Source organism: Canis lupus, chromosome 18 (assembly GCF_048164855.1).
Source record: "Canis lupus baileyi chromosome 18, mCanLup2.hap1, whole genome shotgun sequence".
NCBI classification, from domain to species: Eukaryota; Metazoa; Chordata; class Mammalia; order Carnivora; family Canidae; genus Canis; species Canis lupus.
In genome coordinates, this window is record NC_132855.1 from 4393765 (window position 1) to 4415291 (window position 21527).

A 21527-nucleotide genomic window follows, 5' to 3' on the forward strand; every position below is an offset into this window, starting at 1 on the left:
CTGGGTGCTATTCTTGGAGCAACCGCCCACTTTCTCACCACCAATGAAGCTGTCTTAGTTCTTCTAAGCTCTTCCACACAATCCACTGCTTTTTTTGCAAAAGGGTTTGGCGATACTGCTCATGCAAAAATTCCCCTTCAGGGAATTGGGCCACTACTTGAAAATGGTTATAAGTAGATACAAATTGGACAGTAATATAACAAAGTCAACTGGGACTCCATAACCTATGTATATAGGAGGTGAGGACTCCTATATAATTATAATAATATGTATTTGAGTTGGGGGCTATCTCTACCCGCCTCATTAGGGTCCACAGCCCCTGGATCACTGCTCAGAACCATCCCAGATTGAGCCACTGAGAGCTCCTTTAAGCTGGCTCCTTTTGATGCGTTTTCATCATTCTTTGAGTACTTCCTTATTTTCTTGAAGCAAGATATTCCAGGCTCATATTTTTCCTATCCCATTTTTCTGGAATTAGCTATTAGTCCCAGGACCACTAGTTTCCTTTTTAATGGAAAATAGTATTTAGAAACAAGCCTAGAGTTAGGAAATTAGGTATCCTTATTATAATCCTATTTTTATAAACCCACATATTTATATGTCTCTTATCAAACCATGAATTCACACTGATATTGACGCCCCTGATTCTAAACCAAAGCCACAGAGTATGTTCTTGTCCTTTCTCTATTTCAAACTAACTTCTCCAAGAGTGAGAAACCTGGCTTCCATTATACTTCAATTCATTTTCTCATTTATGCAAGCTTTGAACACGGAGTCGTTTCAGAATTAGTGGGCTAATCCGTAGCCCACTAAAGAGCAAATACACAAGCCTGGAATTCACCGTTGTTTACAGATCTCTAAGGAAACATTCACACAGAGTGGAATTTAGAGGAGTATACAAATTGATGAGTTTCAAAAATGCATACGCTGGTGGAATCTGTACCCCTTATAAGATAGAACATATTTACATCACCAGAGAAAGTTTCCTGGGATACTTAACTCATCAATTCCTTCCCCAATCCAAGCAACCACTGAACCATCTTCTAAATTTTTCATCATGAATTGATCTTAGCTTTATACTAGAAATTCAGGTAAATGATGACCGTAGTTAAATATTAAGCTTTAGATGCAGGAACAGTCTCTCAATTTTATTTCTCTTTTAAAAATTTTTAGTATTGAAGTATAGTTGACTACAATGTTAGTTTCAGATGGACAATGTAGTGATGAGACAGTTCTGTCCATTATGCAGCGTTCACCACGATAAATGTAAGCAGCATCTGTCACCATGCAGTATTATGACAGTTTTATTGACTGCATTCCCTCTGCTGTACGTTTCATTTCTGTGACGTGTTTGACTGGAAGTTTGTCCCCCTTAATCCCCTTCACCCATTTCACTCGTCCCTTCACCATCCCCACCTCGGGCAACCATCAGTTTTTTCTTTGTATTTAAGCATTTGTTTCTTTTGTTTGTTTGTTTGTTCATTTGTTTTTTGTTTTTGTTTGTTTGTTTGTTTTAGATAACCATGTAAGTGAAATCACATGGTAGGATCTAGAGGGTATTAGTCTAAGTGAAATAAATAAGGTAGAGAAAGATCAACTTTTTCTTCATCAAAATTGTTTTGCCTATTTTCATACAAATTTGAGGGACGCCTGGGTGGCTCAGCGATTGAGCATCTTCCTTCAGCCCAGGTGTGACCCCGGGGTCCTGGGATCGAGTCCCACATCAGGATCCCCACAGGGAGCCTGCTTCTCCCTCTGCCTCTCTGTGTGTCTCATGAATAAATAAATAAAATCTTAAAAAAAAAAAAGACTAAACAAAAACCAAATCTGAAATCAGCTTGTTGGTTTTGCCAAAAGTTTGCGGGGATTGAAATTTTATTGACTCCATAGACTAATTTCTTAAGAATGGACATGAATGAGATTGAGTCTTCCAACTCGTTATCATAGCATATTTGTCCCTTTTTTTTTTTTTTTTTTTTTTTTTTTTTTTTAGTTTTTTATAATTTCTTTGGACAAATTTTGTTGTCTTCAGTGTAGTGGTCTTAAATGCCTTCTCCTGGGTTTATTCATAAGTATTTCATGATTTTGTTGCTATTGTAAATCACACAGCTTGAAAACTTTTCTCCAGATATTTATTGCTCGTATACAGGTATTGAAGTTATTTTTGTAGGTTGACATGGTATCCAGTGATCTTGCTAAACTTGATTTTAGTTTTAGCAGTTGTTTTGTATATTGTGTATAATTTTGTAGGCAAATAAGCATATCATCTATGAATAGAGCCCGTTTTACCACTTCTTTCTAATCGCCTATCTGCCTGCCTGCCTTGTTTTCCCCACAGCCCCCCATCATTGCACTGATTAGAACCTATTGTTGAACAGAAGTAGTGACAGAAGGACTTCAGGGCCTTCTCCTTTTCCCAGGGAGGAAAGAGTGTTTCACCATTAAGTATGATGTTAGCTGTGCTTCTTTATAGATGCTCGTAATGTCACTGAGGTTTTATTCTATGAGAGGTTTTTATCATGAGTAGGTTTTGCGTTTTGTGAAATGGTTTATCTGCATCTATTGATGTGGTCATGGTTTTTCTCTCTAGTCTTTTAAGGTGATGAATTACACTTACTTTCAAATACTGAAACAACTTGCATTCCTGAAGTTAACTTCAGAGGGTCACCTTTTATTAACCTTTTTGTGTGTTGCTGGATTTAGTTTGCCTATATTTTTCTAGGGAGTTCGTGTCTATATTCGTGAGTGATCATTTTTCTGTAAATTAAAAAAAAATACTTGACTGGTTTTGATTTGAACATAATTCTGGGATCGTAAAGTGAGTTGGAACATTTCCTTCACTATTTTCTGGAAGGGTATATATACGTTTGGCACGATTTCTTTCTTAAATGTGTGGTGGATGTCATTAGTAAAGCCATATGAGCTAGAAATTTTCTTTGGGGGAAAGTTTTTATTTGTGGATTCAATTTCCTTAAAAGATATGAAGCCATTCCAATTTATGTCAATCTTAAAAGTTGTGTGTTTAAGAGGAATTTGATTTGTTGAATTTATTGACACAAAGTTAATTCTTATTCTTTAAAATTCCTTCTGTACTTATATTCCCTTATAAAAGCCTAATTTTTATGATTTGTGTTTTCTATGTTGCTCAGTCTTCTTATGCTAACTGCTTAATAATATTATTTTTTAGATGAAAAATGTTTGGCTTTGTTAATTTCTCTAGTATTTTGTCTCCTATTTCATTGATTTATCACCTATGTTATTGTTTCCTTTTACTTTATATTTAATTTGCTTTTTTTGAGCTTCCTAAGGTGAAACTTAGATTGATTTGAGACAACTCCTCTAATATATGCAGTTAGAGATAGAAATTTCTCTCTATTCTCTGCTTTAGATGCTTTAAATTATCTTCCTTCACTGCATCCCACAGATTTTCATGTTGTGTTTTTATTTTCATTCAGCACAAAATATATTCTAATTTTCATTCAGCACAAAATATATTCTATATTCCTTTGTGATTCCTCATTAGAAATATGTTGTTTTGTTTTTGAAGTTTGGCCTGTTCCTGATATCTTACTGTGATTTATTTACAATTTGATTCTGTTGTCAGAGAACATAATCTGTAAGACTTTAGTCTTCTGTAAATTGTTGGTGGTTTTTAATAGCTCAGCAAGTGCATCTGGAAAGACTGTAGCTTCTCGAGTCTTGGAGTATTCTGTTCCAAATAGAGATAATAATTTATATTATTATCATTTATATTATAGATTCTGTGTTTATAATGTGTCTTTTTTTCTTTGGCTGCTTTCAAGATCATTTCTTATCCCTGTTATCAGTGTTTATACTATGATGTGCTTAGGTATGATTTTATATATATATATATAATATATAAATATATATAATACATATATATGAGTTCAGGACTACTGAGCTTTCTAGTTTTTTTTTTTTTTTTTACCAAATTTGTGAATTTTTTGGCCATTTTTTCTTTCATTTTTCTTCCCCATTCTCTCTTCATTTTGGACCCCAGTTATGTAGAATTTAAAACACTTTGTATTGTCCCTGTAACTCTTTATATTACAGGTCCCTGAGGTGCTGTTCACTTTTTCAATCATTTTTTTTATATTCCTTAAATAGGATACTTTCTTTTGTTCTATTTTCAAACTCGTTGTCTCTCAAATCTACTCTCTCAAATCTATTAAGCCTATCCAGTTAGGTTTTTTTTTTTTTTTTTTTCATTTTATATTAATACCTTTAAATAGCACAAATAATTATTATATTATGAATTGAAAACATAACATTTTTCAATGCCAGGCACAATGATACATGCTTTACATGCATTGCCTCATTTGATCTTATAAAGTAATAAGTATTGCTCTATGGTGCAGATAAGGGAACCAAATAGAACCGATCTTTAGAGAGAATTTACCAAGGTCACACAGCTAAGAAGTTTGGGACAGACCTTGGTACTACATCTCTTACCTCTTGCAAGCACAAAAACTTTGTCCCTGGGCCAGAATGGCCATGGAATTTTTTTTAATATAAAAAATATTTTTAAGTATGGAATATATTTATAAACCAGTTGGAAGCAGCTGGTACAGAGGGGGATGTTTATTATTTATAAAGAGCCGTGTAATAACTGATGGAGCAAGTCTCAGGTGACAGATTAATTGTCGAAACATCTGACCTTGAACAGATGGAAATTTTTCTCCCTTAGAGTAAAGGGAGGGAAATAGAACTTGGTGTGGGTATTTAAAAAAAATACACTTCAGGGAGAGAGAGGATGTACAGGGAGTGAATTTTCTTGGTAAAAGACTATTACGGTAGACTGAGAGTTAGTTGAGTGGTAGTCGAGTGATGTTCTACGGAGAATGGCAGAAGCCTAAATATTCCCCAAAGTGAAAACGGTAGAGGAGGCTAAACCAGGGTAGAGCCATTGATGACGGGCTCGGAACTCCATTGAGGCTGGAGCCCTGTGTGTGTAGGTGGATTGACTGTGTGGCTTCCTCTGTGCTCCACTATCTATGGTAAGATTTTAGAAGACTTGTGTTCATCTGAGATAAGACTTGTAAGATCTGAGTGATGCGAGAACATAGATGCAAAAGAATTATGAGTGCTTTTATAGGAGTATAATTTTTTGTATGAATATGTGAGATTTGTTGAGTCGATCTCCTGTTAGAAGTCTCTCTTAAATTTGATTCTCAAGTGTGAAGTGTAAGTCTTCAAAATAAATTTTTCAAAAAACTTATGACCCCTAGTGAAGAAATAATGTGAGCAAGATCTATGATGTGGTGAGAGAAGCTGGAGAGAAGTGGAAATCTGAGTTCCAGGAGTCTGACACTGGTTAACTCGATGACATCAGAGAGAGCACTAATTTGCCTTCTAGTTAGTTGTCGTGTAAAATGAAGGTAGCCCTTAAAGTTCTGCAAAGCATCTTTCTTTTTTCCAGCTTCCAAGGTAAATTATGGAACTCCTCTTTTTTTAAAAAAGCTGAAAATTGACCTAGTTTGGCTTTTTCCCCAACATTGCTGTAAAAAAATTGGGGCAGTGGTTAATACAAAATTTAAAATTTTCTTCACAGTTCTGACTCTGTGTATGCCATGCCTTCATCAGAAACTATTTGATGCAGTTAGAAGAGTTGAATGTGTTTCTGACTATTGAAAGTCAAATTTTCTGTGAGGCACCTACATAATAAAATATGCATATAAATATATGACAGTGCCCTTATTCCCCACATCTTACCTAATCTATTTATGAAGATACCCCTAAAATCATGTATAGGAGTCGAGTGTATGTGTATAAACAGTTGTCACTGATTATTCTCGGGGAATTACCTGTATTCCTGACCACCTGTTAATGGGACCCATGCAATGCCATTCATCTTTTTCAAGGCAGGAAGCATCCTAAAGTCAATGAATAATATCGCTGACTCTAATGAGCCATTCTCTCCTTTTGGTTCCATGACTGATTGGGAAAGTAATGGATTTTCTCAACAGGGTGAGGAACAGGAGCACGTTCTCACAACCAGTGGGTCGGTCATGTGAGCTTCTCCTTCCTCTGTTACTGATGACTAAAAACTGACTAAAATAATTACTGGATCTCCGAGAGCATGTTTATATGTAACATCTGGGGTGGTGGTCCGTGGGATGGAGGGAGTCCCTACTGCGTCCTTATCAGGTAGATCTACTTTAACCTTTGTGAGTCAGAAATCCCTTTCCTGGATTACCAAAGGGATGCTTTTGTAGTTGGGAAGGTGAGGCCTCCTAACCTTCCTGACTGCTGCCACCCAGCTCAGGGATTTGTCCTTGTGAGCCCCTCATGGCAGCAGGCAGTCTCCTGGAAAGAAGTGAGACACCTGTGCAAACCTGTTACAGTTGTGCATCTCTGAGGCTGTGAGGCCTGTGCTCCCAGAAGGGCCATCAGTGTGCAGAAGTTTGTGGTTTCTCTGAACTAGATTGATTTCATTCCTGCACTCACCGATGTGCTGACCGCCACCGCGTGCCTGATACTGTTCTGGGTCTTGGGAGCGCAGCACAAAGGAGACAGAGTCCCTGCCCTTGTGGAGCCACGTGCGGGGGGGGGGGGGGGGGGGGGGGTGCAGGTAGGCGCTAAAAACAAAGGGCGATGGGGGACAGGGATGGGAGGGACCACTGTTTTCAGCTGGGCACTGAGAAGGAGCCCTCGCAGCGAAGCGGACAGGTGCTGCACAGAGGCCTGGAGGAATGAGGATGTCAGACTTCTGTGTGTTGGGTGCTTTTATGCATATTGGACCCCCACCCCCACCCCGGAAATACAGAGGTTTTTTGAAAGCTCCTCCCTTACGCTGATCTACTAGAAAAGTGTTCCTTTGGAAAGCGTGGATCCTAGTGGCCTGTGGCGTGGTGAGCAGACAGGGTCTCTTCGTGAAGGGAAAGGTGCCCTCCTCTCCAGGCAGGTGCCATCCCGCGCCCGGGCAGACGATGGGGGAGTGGACAGGGCTGGAGTTTGGCTCCCACTCACCTCGCCAGCTGGCCGTCCCTGTGCGGGCCAGAAACTGCTTAGCCCGGGAGCCCAGAATGACCGTGCGTGGTGGGATTCTGGGCCTAGAGACAGGAAAGTGGAAGACCCCGAGGCCGGGCGAGAACCAGGGAGGCGGGTGGAGCGGGAGCTAAGCAAACAGATAGGATTGGAGGACATGGAGCTGGACTCAGGGTTTCCTGACGTTGATTATAGTCCTAGTAAAATATTCCTTTAGTTCTTACAGTTTTCAAAGAATGTTCATGTGTGATGTTGTAGGATTTGCACGGTAACCTATCATAAGCTTGAAGCTAAAAAATCAGCTACGCCATACAAGAAGCAAATATAGAAGCTTAGAATTTAACTCAAGTCATCCGTTTTCAGTACTTTTCTTTATATTGTGCCTCCAGGATTTGTTAATAATCCTAAGACATTCAACCTTAAAATAAATAAATAAAAAAAAAGAACAGTTCCCTTGCAGAGTTGTATTTTTACCAAAACAGAACTTTCCGAACTCTGTGTTGTGATTGGAAGTATCAGATTACGGTTCTTTTTCTACAGTTAGTAGATGTTTAAAAACCCTCTGCAGCCGTGACTTAGGCGGTGGTCCTTAGCCACTGAGCCCCGTTTGCTCGCTGCAGGAGTGCCCGCCTCCGCCTCGCAGGGTGGCCCCTTCCCCCCCCACCGTGGTCACAGGGTTCATAAGAATAGTGCCCGAGAGGCGCCCCTCCGGCCGGGAGAGTTGGTTGTGCGCGTGCTAACCCGGGCTGCCCTGTGCCCTCTTCCAGCTGGAGATGGAGAAGCTGCAGCTGCAGGCGCTGGAGCAGGAGCACAAGAAGCTGGCGGCCCGCCTGGAGGAGGAGCGCGGCAAGAACAAGCACGTGGTGCTGATGCTGGTCAAGGAGTGCAAGCAGCTGTCGGGCAAGGTCATCGAGGAGGCGCGCAAGCTGGACGCCGCCGTGTCCCAGCTGGAGGAGGAGCGGGCGCGCGGCCGGGCCCTGCAGGAGGAGCTGGGCGCCGAGCGGCGGAGGGGCGCAGACCTGGAGGCGCACCTGGAGAAGCAGCTGTCGGACTCGGACACGGAGCGCGAGCAGCTGCGCGCCCGGCTGCACCGCGAGGAGGCGCTGGCCGCGGGGCTGCGGGACGAGCTGGAGCGGCTGCGCCGGGCGCTGGAGCAGCTGCGCAGGCCGGGCCTCGCGCCCCCGCGGAAGGCCAGGGACCAGGCCAGGGACCAGGCCAGGGACCAGGCCAAGGACCAGGCCAAGGACCAGGCCAAGGACCAGGCCAAGGACCGCCGCTCGCCCCCGCCCGCCCCCGCCCCCGCCCCCTGCCACGCCGCCTGCCAGACCGACGCGCCGCCCGACGACCCCGCCCGCCGCCCGCCGCTGCCCCTGCCCGCCCGCCCGTGCCCCGGGGGCGCCAGGGGGGCCGCGGGCCCGGGTGCCCCTCCCGGCCGGCCGCCCCCCGAGCGCCAGGCGGCCCCCCCCGGGGACCTGGCGGCCGCGCCCCCGCCGCCCCCCGCCGCCCGCAGGCCCGAGGAGAACGGGCCCCCGCCCCCCGCAGGCGCCGCCGGCCCCCAGGGCCCCGTGACCCCCGCCGCCGCCGCCCCCCCCGCAGGTGCCATCGGCCCCCAGGGCCCCGCGCCCCCCGCAGGTGCCGCCGCCCCCCAGGGCCCTGCGCCCCCGCCCCCCGCAGGTGCCATCAGCCCCCAGGGTCCCGTGACCCCCGCAGGTGCCGTCGGCCCCCAGGGCTCTGCGCCCCCCGCAGGTGCCACCGCCCCCCAGAGCCCCGCGCCCCCTGCAGGTGCCGCCGCCCCCCAGGGCCCTGCGCTCCCGCCCCCCGCAGGTGCCATCAGCCCCCAGGGCCCTGCGCCCCCGCCCCCCGCAGGTGCCATCGCCCCCCAGGGCCCCGCGCCCCCGCCCCCCGCAGGTGCCATCGCCCCCCAGGGCCCCGCGCCCCCCGCAGGTGCCGCCGCCCCCCAGGGCCCCGCGCCGCCGCCGCCCGCGCCCGCCTCCCACCCGCCGGGCACCAGCGCCGCCTTCCCCCCGGGGCCCAACCCGCGCGTCCAGGCCGCCAGATTCCGATTCCAGGCCAGCGCCAACGACCCGGACCAGAACGGGAACACCACGCAGAGCCCCCCGTCCAGGGACGTGTCTCCCACGAGTCGTGACAACCTCGTGGCCAAACAGCTGGCCCGGAACACGGTGACCCAGGCGCTGTCGAGGTTCACGGGCCCCCAGGCAGGGCCGCCCCCCAGGCCCGCGGGGGGCCCCGGCGGCGACGTGGGCATCGGCACCGGCACCGGCACCTGCCCTCCCGTCGGTCGGACCAGCCTAAAGACTCCCGGGGTAGCCCGAGTCGACAGAGGAAACCCTCCTCCCATCCCTCCAAAAAAGCCAGGGCTCTCCCAGACTCCTTCTCCGCCACACCCCCAGCTCAAGGTCCTCCTGGATAGCAGGGCCCCCAGCGCAGGGGCCAAAGTTGATAACAAAACTCTGGCTTCGCCTCCTTCCAGTGGGCCACAAGGGAACAGGGTAATAAGTGAGGAGACTCTCCCTAAGTCATCTTCCCCTCAGCTGCCACCAAAACCGTCCATAGATTTAACTGTGGCACCGGCAGGCTGTGCCGTTGCGGCCCTGGCCACGTCTCAGGTGGGTGCCCGGCCTGCTGAAACCCCTGGACCGAACCAACCTGCATGTTCAGAGCGTTCCCTTGTCATTCCCACCACCATTGCCTTTTGCTCTTCCATAAACCCTGTTAGTGCCTCATCCTGTAGAGCAGGTGCCTCAGACAGCCTCCTGGTAACAGCATCAGGTAAAGGGATTGAAATGTTATACCCTTCCTTAAAAATGCGGCCTGTCTTTTCACTTGCCTTCATTTCCTTCACAATGCCTTGAAACTTTTTTTTTTAGCTTGACACTTTTTTTTAATTTTCCTATTTCTTTCCCCTTTTTTCTTTTTCTTTTTCTTTTTCTTTTTCTTTCTTTCTTTCTTTTTTTTTCTTCTTTTTTTTTTTTTGTATTTTTTTTTAAAGGCTCCGGGGTATGGTGATTCATCTTGCTTTATGAATTGTGGTTTCTTTATGCTAAGTACTTTCTTAAAATAACCTGAAAGTAGCAGTTTGGGAGCCCATGGAGACCATTGATGTAGAGACACTGAAGCATTTCCATGGGAAGAAAGACTTTTTAAATATTTATCTCACAGGCCTTCAGTATTAGGGGGTCATCACCAGACAATCTGTGTTCAATTCTGTCCCTTCTGAGAGAAAGTTAAAAAAATCTTTTCAAGTGGCCATTGACACAACAGTCTGCCTGGGATTATCAGGTTGATTCTATTTGCTCTGTCATTGGTATGTTCCAAGTTTTAATATTGTTATGGCATTCTTTTTGACCTCAAAAACAGAGTATTTTAAGTCTCTGTTCTTAGTTTGTTTCAAAAGCCGTTTATTCTGTTCCAGGCTGTTGTCTTCCAACACTTGAGCACAGATGGATAACCTGGCATGTGGGCTCTATTAGAAGAGGTCCTCATGGCAGATGTGGTTTATGAAGTCCCCGAATGGGGGACTCTTAAACAAGGGAGTTGATAAAAAAAAACTGGACTTTTCTCCTTTTTGTTACACAGTGTAGAGGAAGCAATGCTTGACATGACTGGATCAGTTCTTCACTGAGTAAAGGTGGCTCTAAAATAATGCTAGAGTGTCGAAGTTCTGTTGAAACTTGACGGAAGTCTCTCTATCGTGGGATCTTAGTGGCTACCAGAGACCGCTGGTCCTAATGAGAGAGAACTTTAAGAATTAAAGGAAAGTTTGAGTGGTGTTATATTTAAAACTCAGGGTGTGGGGAATGGAAATGAGAAACATAGGTAGCACTGTTCTTGCTGACTGTCAGGGAATGAGAGCAATATTCCAGGCCTTACTTATCTAATTACAAGCAGTCTCCATGAAATTATGCTCCCTGAGAGGCTGCTGTTCCTGTGTTGGTGCGTAATTGGGAACTGGAGACGGCACGGGCTTTGATGGCAGTCAGAGCTGCACTGGAATCTAGGATCCGCAATTTATGGCTGTGCATTTTGGTGATGTTCTTGGACTGAGCAAGTTTTCTCATCCTTAATATGGAGCTTAATGCTACTCATATGGGGCAGGGTGGCTATTAGGATTAACTCTCCTCACGTGCAAAGAGCTTGGTATTGCACTTAGAGCAGCATGAGTGATGAATAAATAGAGGTGATGTTATTGCTTCATCGATATTGTTGCTTAAAAATTCTTGGAGAATTTGCTTTAAAGTTGACCTATGCTATTATTACTTTGTGCTAGCTTCACAGGCATTCGGCATTCCATATTTTTTATTCAAAATGGTATTACTGAGCTGGACAGCCCTTCCCATGGCCTAAAAGGATGTTAGGTATTGTCCAGAGCTAAATCCATGCTCAAAGGAGGAATTTTTGCTACCATTCAGGAGAATCCAAGAATGTACCATAAGCTCTTAAGGCAGCCTCAAAGCACAAGTTCCAAAAATGTTTGGGGGCAGTGGCATTGCTGTTGATGTAAATGCACAAACTAAAACAGAAAACACTTCCTGTAGTTTTTAAAAACTACAAAACCATCTTTGCTTTGTACCTTGATGCTTTACCAGTTATTGCCTTGGTCCTTACTGTGCCCCAGGTTCAGCTTCAGTGTCTTGGTTTCAGTGGAAAAGCTTTAAAATCAGCATCTATTACCGAGGAACATTTCAGCAGGATCTGAAATTTTTAAGACCAGAGAATTCCTAGTCTATAATGTACTCACCAGAATGACCTGTCTGGGATAGAGTGGAATTTCGGATACAGGAGCAATAATCCCTGGGGATAAAGCCCTTGGCTTGTGTCCAGAGACCAAAAGAGAATGAATAATGGAACCGAAGAAGTAGCAGCCACCAAAGATAGGTGAAACCGGTTCCTCATTTTCTGTTCTCTGATTTTGCAGTTTGGCCAAAATAATCCAGAATTCCAGGATTACCTTGGTGGGATGATAAATCTCCACACTGCTTGATTATAAGGAGGAGTAGTCATGCAGCAAGCTTTTCCTGACCATCTTGTCTGGGGAATAAAAAAGTTGTTATGGTTACACAGGAAGGGTGATTAAATCAACCATGGGTGTAGGTAGGTCAGCCTAAATTTTCCAAATGAGATACAGGATTTCAACTGGTTTTCATTCACAGTGCCCTTATTTTTGCTGCCATGCTCCTTGCAACCAGGAAGCACCAGAGCTCTTTCCATCCTATTTTTTTTTGAAGATTTTATTTATTTATTCATGAGAGACACAGAGAGAGGGGCAGAGACACAGGCAGAGGGAGAAGCAGGCTCCCTATGGGTAGCCCGATGTGGAACTCGATCCCAGGACCCCGGGGTCACCCCCTGAGCCAAAGGCGGACGCTCAACCACTGAGCCACCCAGGTGCCCCTCCATCCTACTTCTGAATCTCTCTGTGCCTGGGTGAGCTTGTGCCTCCCTAGATCATAAGCTCATTGGAGGTTATCAATCTTCTAAATAGCCGCTCCTGCCATGTGGTTGGTACGAGCCGGGCATGAGGACAGAGCACGTCTGCCAAATCCTTGGTAGATAGATGTCTGTTCCAAATTCAGTGAGGAAAAGAGCTCTGGAGAGTCTGAGAAGGCAGGGTTAGGTCATTTCTGCCTCTTTCTCAGATCACCCTAAAGAGCACATTTGCTCTGAGCCATTAGTTTTTTTCATCCAAAAATGAAATCATCGAACCAAAAAAATAATAATAATAGTTCCAGACCAGAAAGATTTCTTAAACTTGCCTGTTGAATTTTTCAAACAGCAGTACGTTACCTCTCCCTTCTCGGAGAACCACTGGATCCCACATATTTTTAAAAACTCTAAAACTCTGAGTTTCTGTATCAGCTTGGATCTGCGACAATGTGTAAGCTAAAGCACCCCTGAGGAGATCTGCAATGGTAGAAGATCCCGTTCTCATGAATTAGGTTGTAAATTACTCTATTAGCAGTTGGGATGGCCAAATGTTACATTTTAAATAGCATCTTAAATTCTAAATGAATTAGAATTTTTTTTGTTTTTTTTGTTCCCCCGAACTTGTCCAGTGAACACATTTTAACTGTTAGATGAACAGAAGCCTAAACCAGAAATCACCCCAGGCAACTGAGTTTTCATACCCTTGGAAATTTGTTTCTGGTTTGTTTCGTTTGGGGAATTTTTTGGGGGGGAGGTGCAACGGGTGGGTTCGTACATCTTATTTAATTTGATTCAGACATTTTTTGCCTTAAAACATATTTTTAAAAAAATTATCCTCCATGTATGATTGGCTTAAAGTTGAAATCTGAAAATGAGATTGACCTGAGCTATGACATTAACCTTCTCCACACTCTGAAGCTGATGCCAGAAGCTGTTCTCAACTTTTCTTCCCTCTTGCATTGCATGTCCTGCCTGTTTCCTTACTCGCCCAGCGCATGTTCTGCAAGATGCTCACCTTTACTAATGTTTGCACATGACACCACAAAGCCGAGTGACCTTTTTCTAACATCATTAAAGTAGCTGTATGACGCAGGCCTGTTCTAGCATCACCTAACCCGTCAATAAATATCACCATTTTCATCATTTTTGGTAATTTTCAAATGAACCATAAAGTCTTTATTTTATTAAAATAGCTCAAGCAATTGGAAACGATATGGGGATAAAAAAATGTATTTAAACTTTAAGAATATGGGTATTTATAAAGCATTGTTCTTTTGTCAAAGATTTCAAAAATCTGTTGCCCGTCTCTTAGAAAGTTTTTTTTAAAAAATTCATCTATATTCCTCTGTTGTTTTGTATGACAGGAAACAGAGTCTTGAGTGGTGGAAAGATTGAGAAAATTTTTGAATGAATATTTTCTCTTTCAGATAGCTTAGCATTAAAAAGAGGGTTTCCCAGGATGCTGTATCCCAAGTTTCCATAGAAGGCAGTTAAAAATGTATCTGTATTTAAATTGTCCCCCAAAGCCTAGAAGCGCATTGAAAAAGGAAGAATGAAAACAAAGCCCAAAAGAAGAGCAAACCATTTGATTTATTTATACCTGTTGATGTTCTTTAGAGGCTGTCAATAACCAGGACTCTTTGGATGAGCTAGAGGAGGTGGGGGTAGAGGGAAGGACAGTGAGAGGACAGAGAGAGAGAGAGGAAGGGGGGGGAGGAGGGAGGGGAGGAGGGAGGGGTGAGGAGAGACCGCCTCTGGAGCTCAAGGAGAGGACTCACTGCGTTGTGAGCCACACTCCCTTCTGTTCCACGGAGGACCACCGTGCAATGCCTTCATGTTACCTTTGTGTTTGCTTTGCAGTCAAGCTCTCATACCTTGGTGTTTATAATTTCTCTGTTTATCATCCATTTCTAATAAGTACTGATTTAATTTTTGTGGGCTTGTTTTTTTGTTTGTTTTTAAGAAAATACAAAAGGTAAAATGTACCAGAGAGGAGCCTTCTTGTAAGTATGAAGTAAAAATACTACTTTTGTAAGAAGAGCTAGTGAATATCGATGGAAAGATATCATAAAGTTTAGATGAATATTTAATGAGCATTTGAATTTTATATGTCACTGCAGTCTAACAGGGTTAAAAACAATAAATTATTCATGGACCCAAATAATTAATTATGAAGATGTAATATCCAGCTTCTAATGGACAGTCGAGTTTTATTTGTATAAACTTTTTTCGCAAAGAATTTTTAAAATACCAGGAAATCCTTTGATTTCAATATTGATTAAAATAACTTAAATCTCAGTTATGCAAATTTATTACTTATTAATGTAATACCCATATACCTAAAATATTATCCTAATACCAAGGTGGAGGAAACCTAAGAAAAGATCCATCTATTGTGCCCTCCTCACAGAGAATGTTACTGGATTTATGTAGAGCGTTTTCCCTGAGGAGTGGCTGTGTGCACATGGGCCCCTCTATATAGGCTGACATTACCCTGAGGTATTTGGGGCTTCCTAAGGAAGAAAGTAAAATGACTTCTTTTGAAAGTTAATTGTATCTAAAACACATAAAATACCTATATGACACATTAAATAAACATTTTTTTACTTTACTGTTTTTACAGCCTTTTGACCAAGGAAGAATTCAGAAAATTTTCCATGCTATATGCAGCCGACTTCACACACTTAACAGATTCTCTTCTAAAGCTGCTAAATACTGATGAGAGAAATATCTAACTATGATAACTCTTATGATTCTTGTTAAAACTATATGGTAGAGTGTCCTGTTTCGTTGGCTGGTTAAAAGTTTCTGGTACACAAGTTATAAAGATGGCCAGATGATAAAGTCTGCAGAATCGCATATTGCATATTTGGGCTGGAATACAGTATTCTAGACTCAATTATATACGTTGCGCTTCTGTTAGCTCTTGATACTGAATAGCACTTGGCCCCCTCCGTTATTTTTATCCCCAACTAAGGGAATTCAAGGAATATAAATAGATTTCTTGGCAATATTTGGCCCATCCTAATTGTGTAAAATTTTTAGTTACATGCCTTTGGAAACGTTGAAAAAGGAGAAAATCTCCATTTCTTACAATTATTTCCATCCTATACCTAGAGATGTCAGTTCACTTTTTTCAGATTGATACTGAAATTGAGGGAATCCGTATATAATTTTAAAATTCAAATTGTTTTGAAATCCTACAATGAAATTTGAACTCTTAAAATGAGACAGCCACCTTAGTTTCCTAAAACCAACCACCACTTTAACATTTATCTGTGTAAGACTGACAACTAAAAATCATGTCACTGTGTATGTTAATTTAATTAGCAGGTATGAGACTGGAATAACAGTACAGATTTGTGCTAAGTAAATATTAACAGATTGATAATGTTAGAAACTGCATAATCCTCTAAGGATATGTATTCATACATCTCTGTGTGTGTGTGTGTGTGTATAATTCAGAATTAAGTGGGTAATATCTGTCTCTTGTCCTTGCTCCTACTCTAACTAGGGTCACTTTAACCCACAGGCTGGTCACCCTCCCTAACCCCTTTGCTAATGAGTGGTGGTCCTGCCCCCCTGGCTGGCAGGCCCACCCTTCTTCAGCAAGCTGCTGCCCAGGGAAATGTCACTTTATTATCAATGCTGCTTAATGAAGAAGGACTGGACATTAATTACTCCTGTGAAGATGGCCATTCTGCCTTGTATTCTGCTGCTAAGAATGGACATACAGGTAAAGATGGCATGATCTTACCTCACTGTACCACCCTCTTGCAAAAGGATGGAGAGCCAAAAGCACTGGTAACCATTGTTAGGAGCAAAAGGTTCTTCTGGCTTTGATTTTCTTCTACAGGTAGTAGTGGACACATTTTTTCTTACGTGATTTAAAGATTTTGCAAATATTGAAAAAATTTGGAAATTGTAGTTCCATAAAAATGTGAGATTTTAGGGACGCCCGGGGGGCTCAGTCATTTGAGCAACCGACTCTTGATTTCGGCTCAGGTCATGATCTCAGGGTAGAGAGATCGAGCTGTGTTGGGCTCTGCACTCAGTGAGGAGTCTGCTCCAGGTTCTCTCTTTCCTCCTTCCTCTATTCCTCTTCCACCATGCATGCTCTCTCTCTTAAATAAATAAATAAATAAATAAATAAATAAATAAACAAACAAACAAACAAACAAACTTTTTTTAAGTTAGATTTTATTGCAGCTAGCAAAAAGTATTTTTAGTCTTATGCACGATGAAATAGATTGTGTATGTTAAAATTGGAGGTCTAGCACTAAGCACATTTTAGAATAAAGCCTTCTGTCTGTGATCACTTGAGTTAGGACAAAATAGCTCTAATTTGTCTATTAGCAATATCTGTGTATGAAAGTCGAAGTGACGGGTTCAACACATGCTACGGTGAGGGCAAGATCTAGCAGTTAGAGGTCACGGGTCTGAAACGGTTCTATCGTCAGAACAATTTATAGTTATTTGGATTTTTTTTAAGAGAACTGAGAAGTTGTACAGCTATAAGCGACATATTGATGAAGTCAGAATTATTCTATCTTAAAATGCGAATCTTGTCAGATTTACTAAAACATGGTAGTGCAGAAAAAGATGATTTGACTGCAAATCCGAAATCAGATAGCATGGTGCACATAAGCTGCATGATTGTAGGGTAATTCAGAGAAGCTTCAGAGCTTCACTGTGTTCAAGTGGACTAAATGGAAGGATCTAGTGAGCTAAGAAGATAAGATAGCTCGTGATTTTAAAAATACTTTGGGATTCTTCTTTACTTCAAAAGTCCTGTGGGAATTTTCCTTCATGTGGAGAAATTAAAGCTAGTGAATACCATGCGGAACACAAGGCCTAGATGATATTTATGCCAGAGTCAGGTGACTTTGTATGGCTTCACCTCACCCATGGAATCAAGTGTGTGATGACCATTACATGGAAGTGTTTTAAGTGTTTTAAATCTCAAAATGAGAATTAAACTCTTTAAATACAAAGAATGGTACTTCAATTTGATAAGTAGATTTAGTTCTCTATCCAATAACATTATTTTCCTGGGATAGAGTGATGGGAAAACCTGGTGAAATGTTTTCTGACACCTAATAATCCTTTCACTCATTAGCAACTCTTCCCGAAGCATTTACATATTCAGGAAAAGAGTCTCCTTTCTCTGTAAAATAGTCTGTGGAGTCTCCTATCGACCATACTAAAATTGTCAGGTGGACTGTGCACGGGAGAGGTCCTTTGGGTTTAACATTTACATAGAGCTTGTTTAGAACTTGGCTCACCGTAACTCTAAATGGGGAATTTAAATGGCTTTCTATTAAAATCCGTAGACTGTGTGAGATTGCTGCTGAATGCAGAAGCCCAAGTCAATGCTGCTGATAAAAATGGCTTCACACCCTTGTGTGCTGCAGCTGCTCAGGGACATTTCAAGTAAGTGATGCTCTGAATTCTTCTTTCTCCCCCCACTATAAAAAGAGTCTCTCTATAATTTGCACACATATTTCAGTTCTGGCTGAATGTGTAAACGCTAGTGCTTAAAATCCATTGGCAAATAAATTCACTAAATATATTTGAAGATTCAGATGCAAAGTAGGATACTAAATTCTCTCTTCTTCTTTAAGGGTGAATAGTTGTATATGAGGGAAATAAAGAAGAGAAACGTGTGTCAACCTCACATGAATGAATTTGCTTCTGATAAAGATAATTTATAGTCTATCAACAGCTATGTGGTGACACATCCACTGTTAGAGACTGTCATTCACTGTTTTCTGCCCTCCCCCCACGCACACAAAAGCTTTTTTACTTATGATGGCATTAAAAATAAATCCTAGAATTTTTTTTTAATATAATTGTTTTTATTTTTTTTGTTTTTTTTTAATTTTTATTTATTTATGATAGGCACACAGTGAGAGAGAGAGAGGCAGAGACACAGGCAGAGGGAGAAGCAGGCTCCATGCACCGGGAGCCCAACGTGGGATTTGATCCTGGGTCTCCAGGATCGCGCCCTGGGCCAAAGGCAGGCGCTAAACCACTGCGCCACCCAGGGATCCCAAATCCTAGAATTATATTAATTACAAGAATTTTAACTTCCTAGTGGCACTTTATTCAATATTAAATCCCAATATATTCACCTTGTCATACCATTTTTAAAAAATTAAAGCAGAAACATCTCATACTGAAAGTGCTTAGAGCACAAACCCAAAAGAACCTACCAACTGAAACATATGTCAGTTTAGCAGTGATTTCTTCAGGAGCCTACCAAGTCTGTTGAACATAGACATGGGTTTTTAAAATTAAGAGTTACAATTTAATAAAATAGAAAGTCACTAAGCTGCTTCCTCTGCCTGTTCTGAAAGATCCTGTAGGGAACGCGGACTGTTTCACTTGATCTTAGCCAAAAGGCCGAGAAGCAATAAATGCGGACTGTTTCAAACTGATAGAAATACCCTTTAACGTATTTCGTAATTCCTATAATATGGGTTCTAAGTTTCACATTAAGGTTATTAATCATAAATGTAAGTTTTAAATATTCAGAATGTATCTTTAGAATATACATTCTTTTTTCTGCATGTCTGATGTATACCTCATGAGCTTATTGTTGAGAACCGCAGATACTGGTTTTGCTGTTACTTGGTGCATGTATCCTGAGTCCTCCAGAAGGGATTTCTTCTTCAGCTGTGCTTTTACATTTACTGTCACCCCATAGTCTGTAGTGCCACTTACTTGGAAGGTATAAGAGTCCTAGGAATCTATGCATGAGTAGCTTTGCCAAAAAGAAGAACCCTGGGGTTGATCAGTTTAAATGTGTATGAGATATAAACACATGTCAGTACGTAACTTATTTTTAAAAATATATATAAACCAATTGTTTTCAAGAAAAGCCCCAGGGTGGGGGTGGGGGGAGAAAGCATATATCTGAAAAAAAGGAGGTGATGTAAATTTCTTCTTCATTTGATTATGATTTTAGTCCACTTTTCTCCATTTATTCTTATCTAATTTCATAAAGACTTGGCACAAATGACACAATGTCTCAAATTTACCTCATTTCTTTCCTCCCTGATTCTCAGAGCAATGAGTTTCTGCTTAGCTGTCTTTTTCCTTGTAACTAGCCCCCCTTCAGGAGACAGGCTAGCCTCTGCTGTTCTCCCCAAGGCAGCCCCTAGCTCTGCCTCCCTGCTGCCTTTTATAGTGGAGGCACATGGTGCCCTGCTGTCTGAGCTATTTATAATTATTTTCTCAAGTGAAAGTCTCAAAATGACTCAGCAGTATGACTTCTCAAGGTTTAAACTATTTTGAACCACAAATAATGTATATATGTCAACCACAGTTCAGCCATTCATCCCAATTAAACATGTTACAAGGACTCCACTTTCACAAGTTGGCTACAGAAAAGTGTCAAAACCAAGTTTTAGCACCAGATCAGTGCCACCATTTTAAATTTTCATGGGAGTAATTAAATTTGTGATTGAAAATATATCTTCCATCCTTGCTACAAAATGGTATCCATATTTTAAGACCTACTGTAATTGATATATGTAAAAACAATTGATGTAGAAAGATACAGACCTCCTCTAGCATTATAGTATCTGGGTCAGGTGCTTCAGAACGCAAACCGGTTTTATTGTGATTAATCATGATCTTATGTTTAGGTGTGTAGAATTATTAATTGCATATGATGCCAACATTAATCATGCTGCTGATGAAGGACAGACACCTCTATACCTGGCCTGTAAAAATGGAAATAAGGAGTGTATTAAATACCTACTGGAAGCCGGAACTGACCGAAGTGTGGAAACCAGAGTGAGTACCAATTTTGGGCGGGGGCTTGTTTTAAAATTTACCCTATCTGCCAACTCTATAGCCAGAAAATCAAAATATATTAAGATAGAGGTTGCTTTGTTTTGCTTTGCTTTTTGGATATAAAACATGGACAGTGTCTGACCTTTGACTTGTGTTTGGGTGTCTGCTAATGAGAAGCCTTGTCTATTCGTCTAACCAGTCCTTTATCCTCTGAACCTCAAATTATTCATCTGCAAAATGGGAAAATGAATACCTGTGTCCTGGCTGTTTTCAGGATCAGGGGAGATCATGGAAGTCTAAGTTTTTAATCATTCGACAATGATTTCCTGAGTACCCGCTGTCCTAGGGACAGAAGGGACAGCAGCAAATAAACTAGTCCTGCCCTCCTATGCCTTATATCCTCGTGGGACAGAAGGGGTGACAATCAACTAGTGAGTAGATAGATAGGTGCTGGGTGTTTAGAAGATCAGAGTGCCTGGGGTGGTGGGTGACTTCAGAGGAGTGGGAGAAGTCCTTACTGAAAGTGTGACAGTTGAGCCAAGACCTGAAAGAAGCAAGAATGTGGGCCATGGAGAGACCTGGAGAGCAGTGTGCCAGGCTGGAGGTGGGACAGTGGGGGTACCCGCAGGGCACTTCGGTTAGGCCAGGTGGCCAGTGGCTCGCCACAAAAGGCCTTGCGGGCCATGGTGAGCATTTGGAATAAGGCCTCTGGATGGACAGTTTTGAAGGGAACAAGGGCATGAACTGACTCCCTTTGATAAAGAGTCACTTTGGCTGAAGGTTTGAGAATCACCTTAGGTGGGGCAGAGAAGCTGCAAGGGAGGCGTGTAGGAACCTGTGGTTTTAAGTCAGGGAAGAAGTAATGGTGGTTTGTATCAAGGTTGAGGTGTAGAAATGGTGGGAAATGGTCCGATTCTGGATATGTTTTCAAAATGTACATTTTACAAAGAGCTGCAGAAGTATCACCTGCTGCCATAGTGGCAGTAATGATGATACAAAATTATTGCATAATGGCTGCGAGATCAGGCTCTGATATATCAAGCCTTTGGGGCTCAAGCCATGCCTTCACAAAGCTGCGTGAGCTTAGGCAAGTGGTCTTACTTCTCTGTGCCCTGGTTGACCCCTCTATGGAATGAGTCTAATAACAGTAGCCATTGTTAGGGGAATTAAAGTGAAATGAGGTTATCTACGTAAGGTAGTTTGGTATAGTAAGCCTGGGAATTGTAAGCAATGAACAGATGTTAGCTGTCACCATGGTCACCACCATC

General features: G+C 42.5%; 1 protein-coding gene across 1 annotated transcript in view; it reads left to right on the forward strand.

Annotated features, from left to right (window-relative positions):
• CTTNBP2 (cortactin binding protein 2) overlaps nt 1-21527 on the forward strand; it is a 143882-nt gene that overhangs the window by 63254 nt on the left and 59101 nt on the right. Inside the window, exons 4-8 of the mRNA XM_072783270.1 lie at nt 7776-8550; nt 8719-9801; nt 15989-16192; nt 17790-17889; nt 20109-20259. Coding sequence (XP_072639371.1) covers nt 7776-8550; nt 8719-9801; nt 15989-16192; nt 17790-17889; nt 20109-20259 — 2313 coding nt within the window. The remainder of the gene's footprint in view (nt 1-7775; nt 8551-8718; nt 9802-15988; nt 16193-17789; nt 17890-20108; nt 20260-21527) is intronic.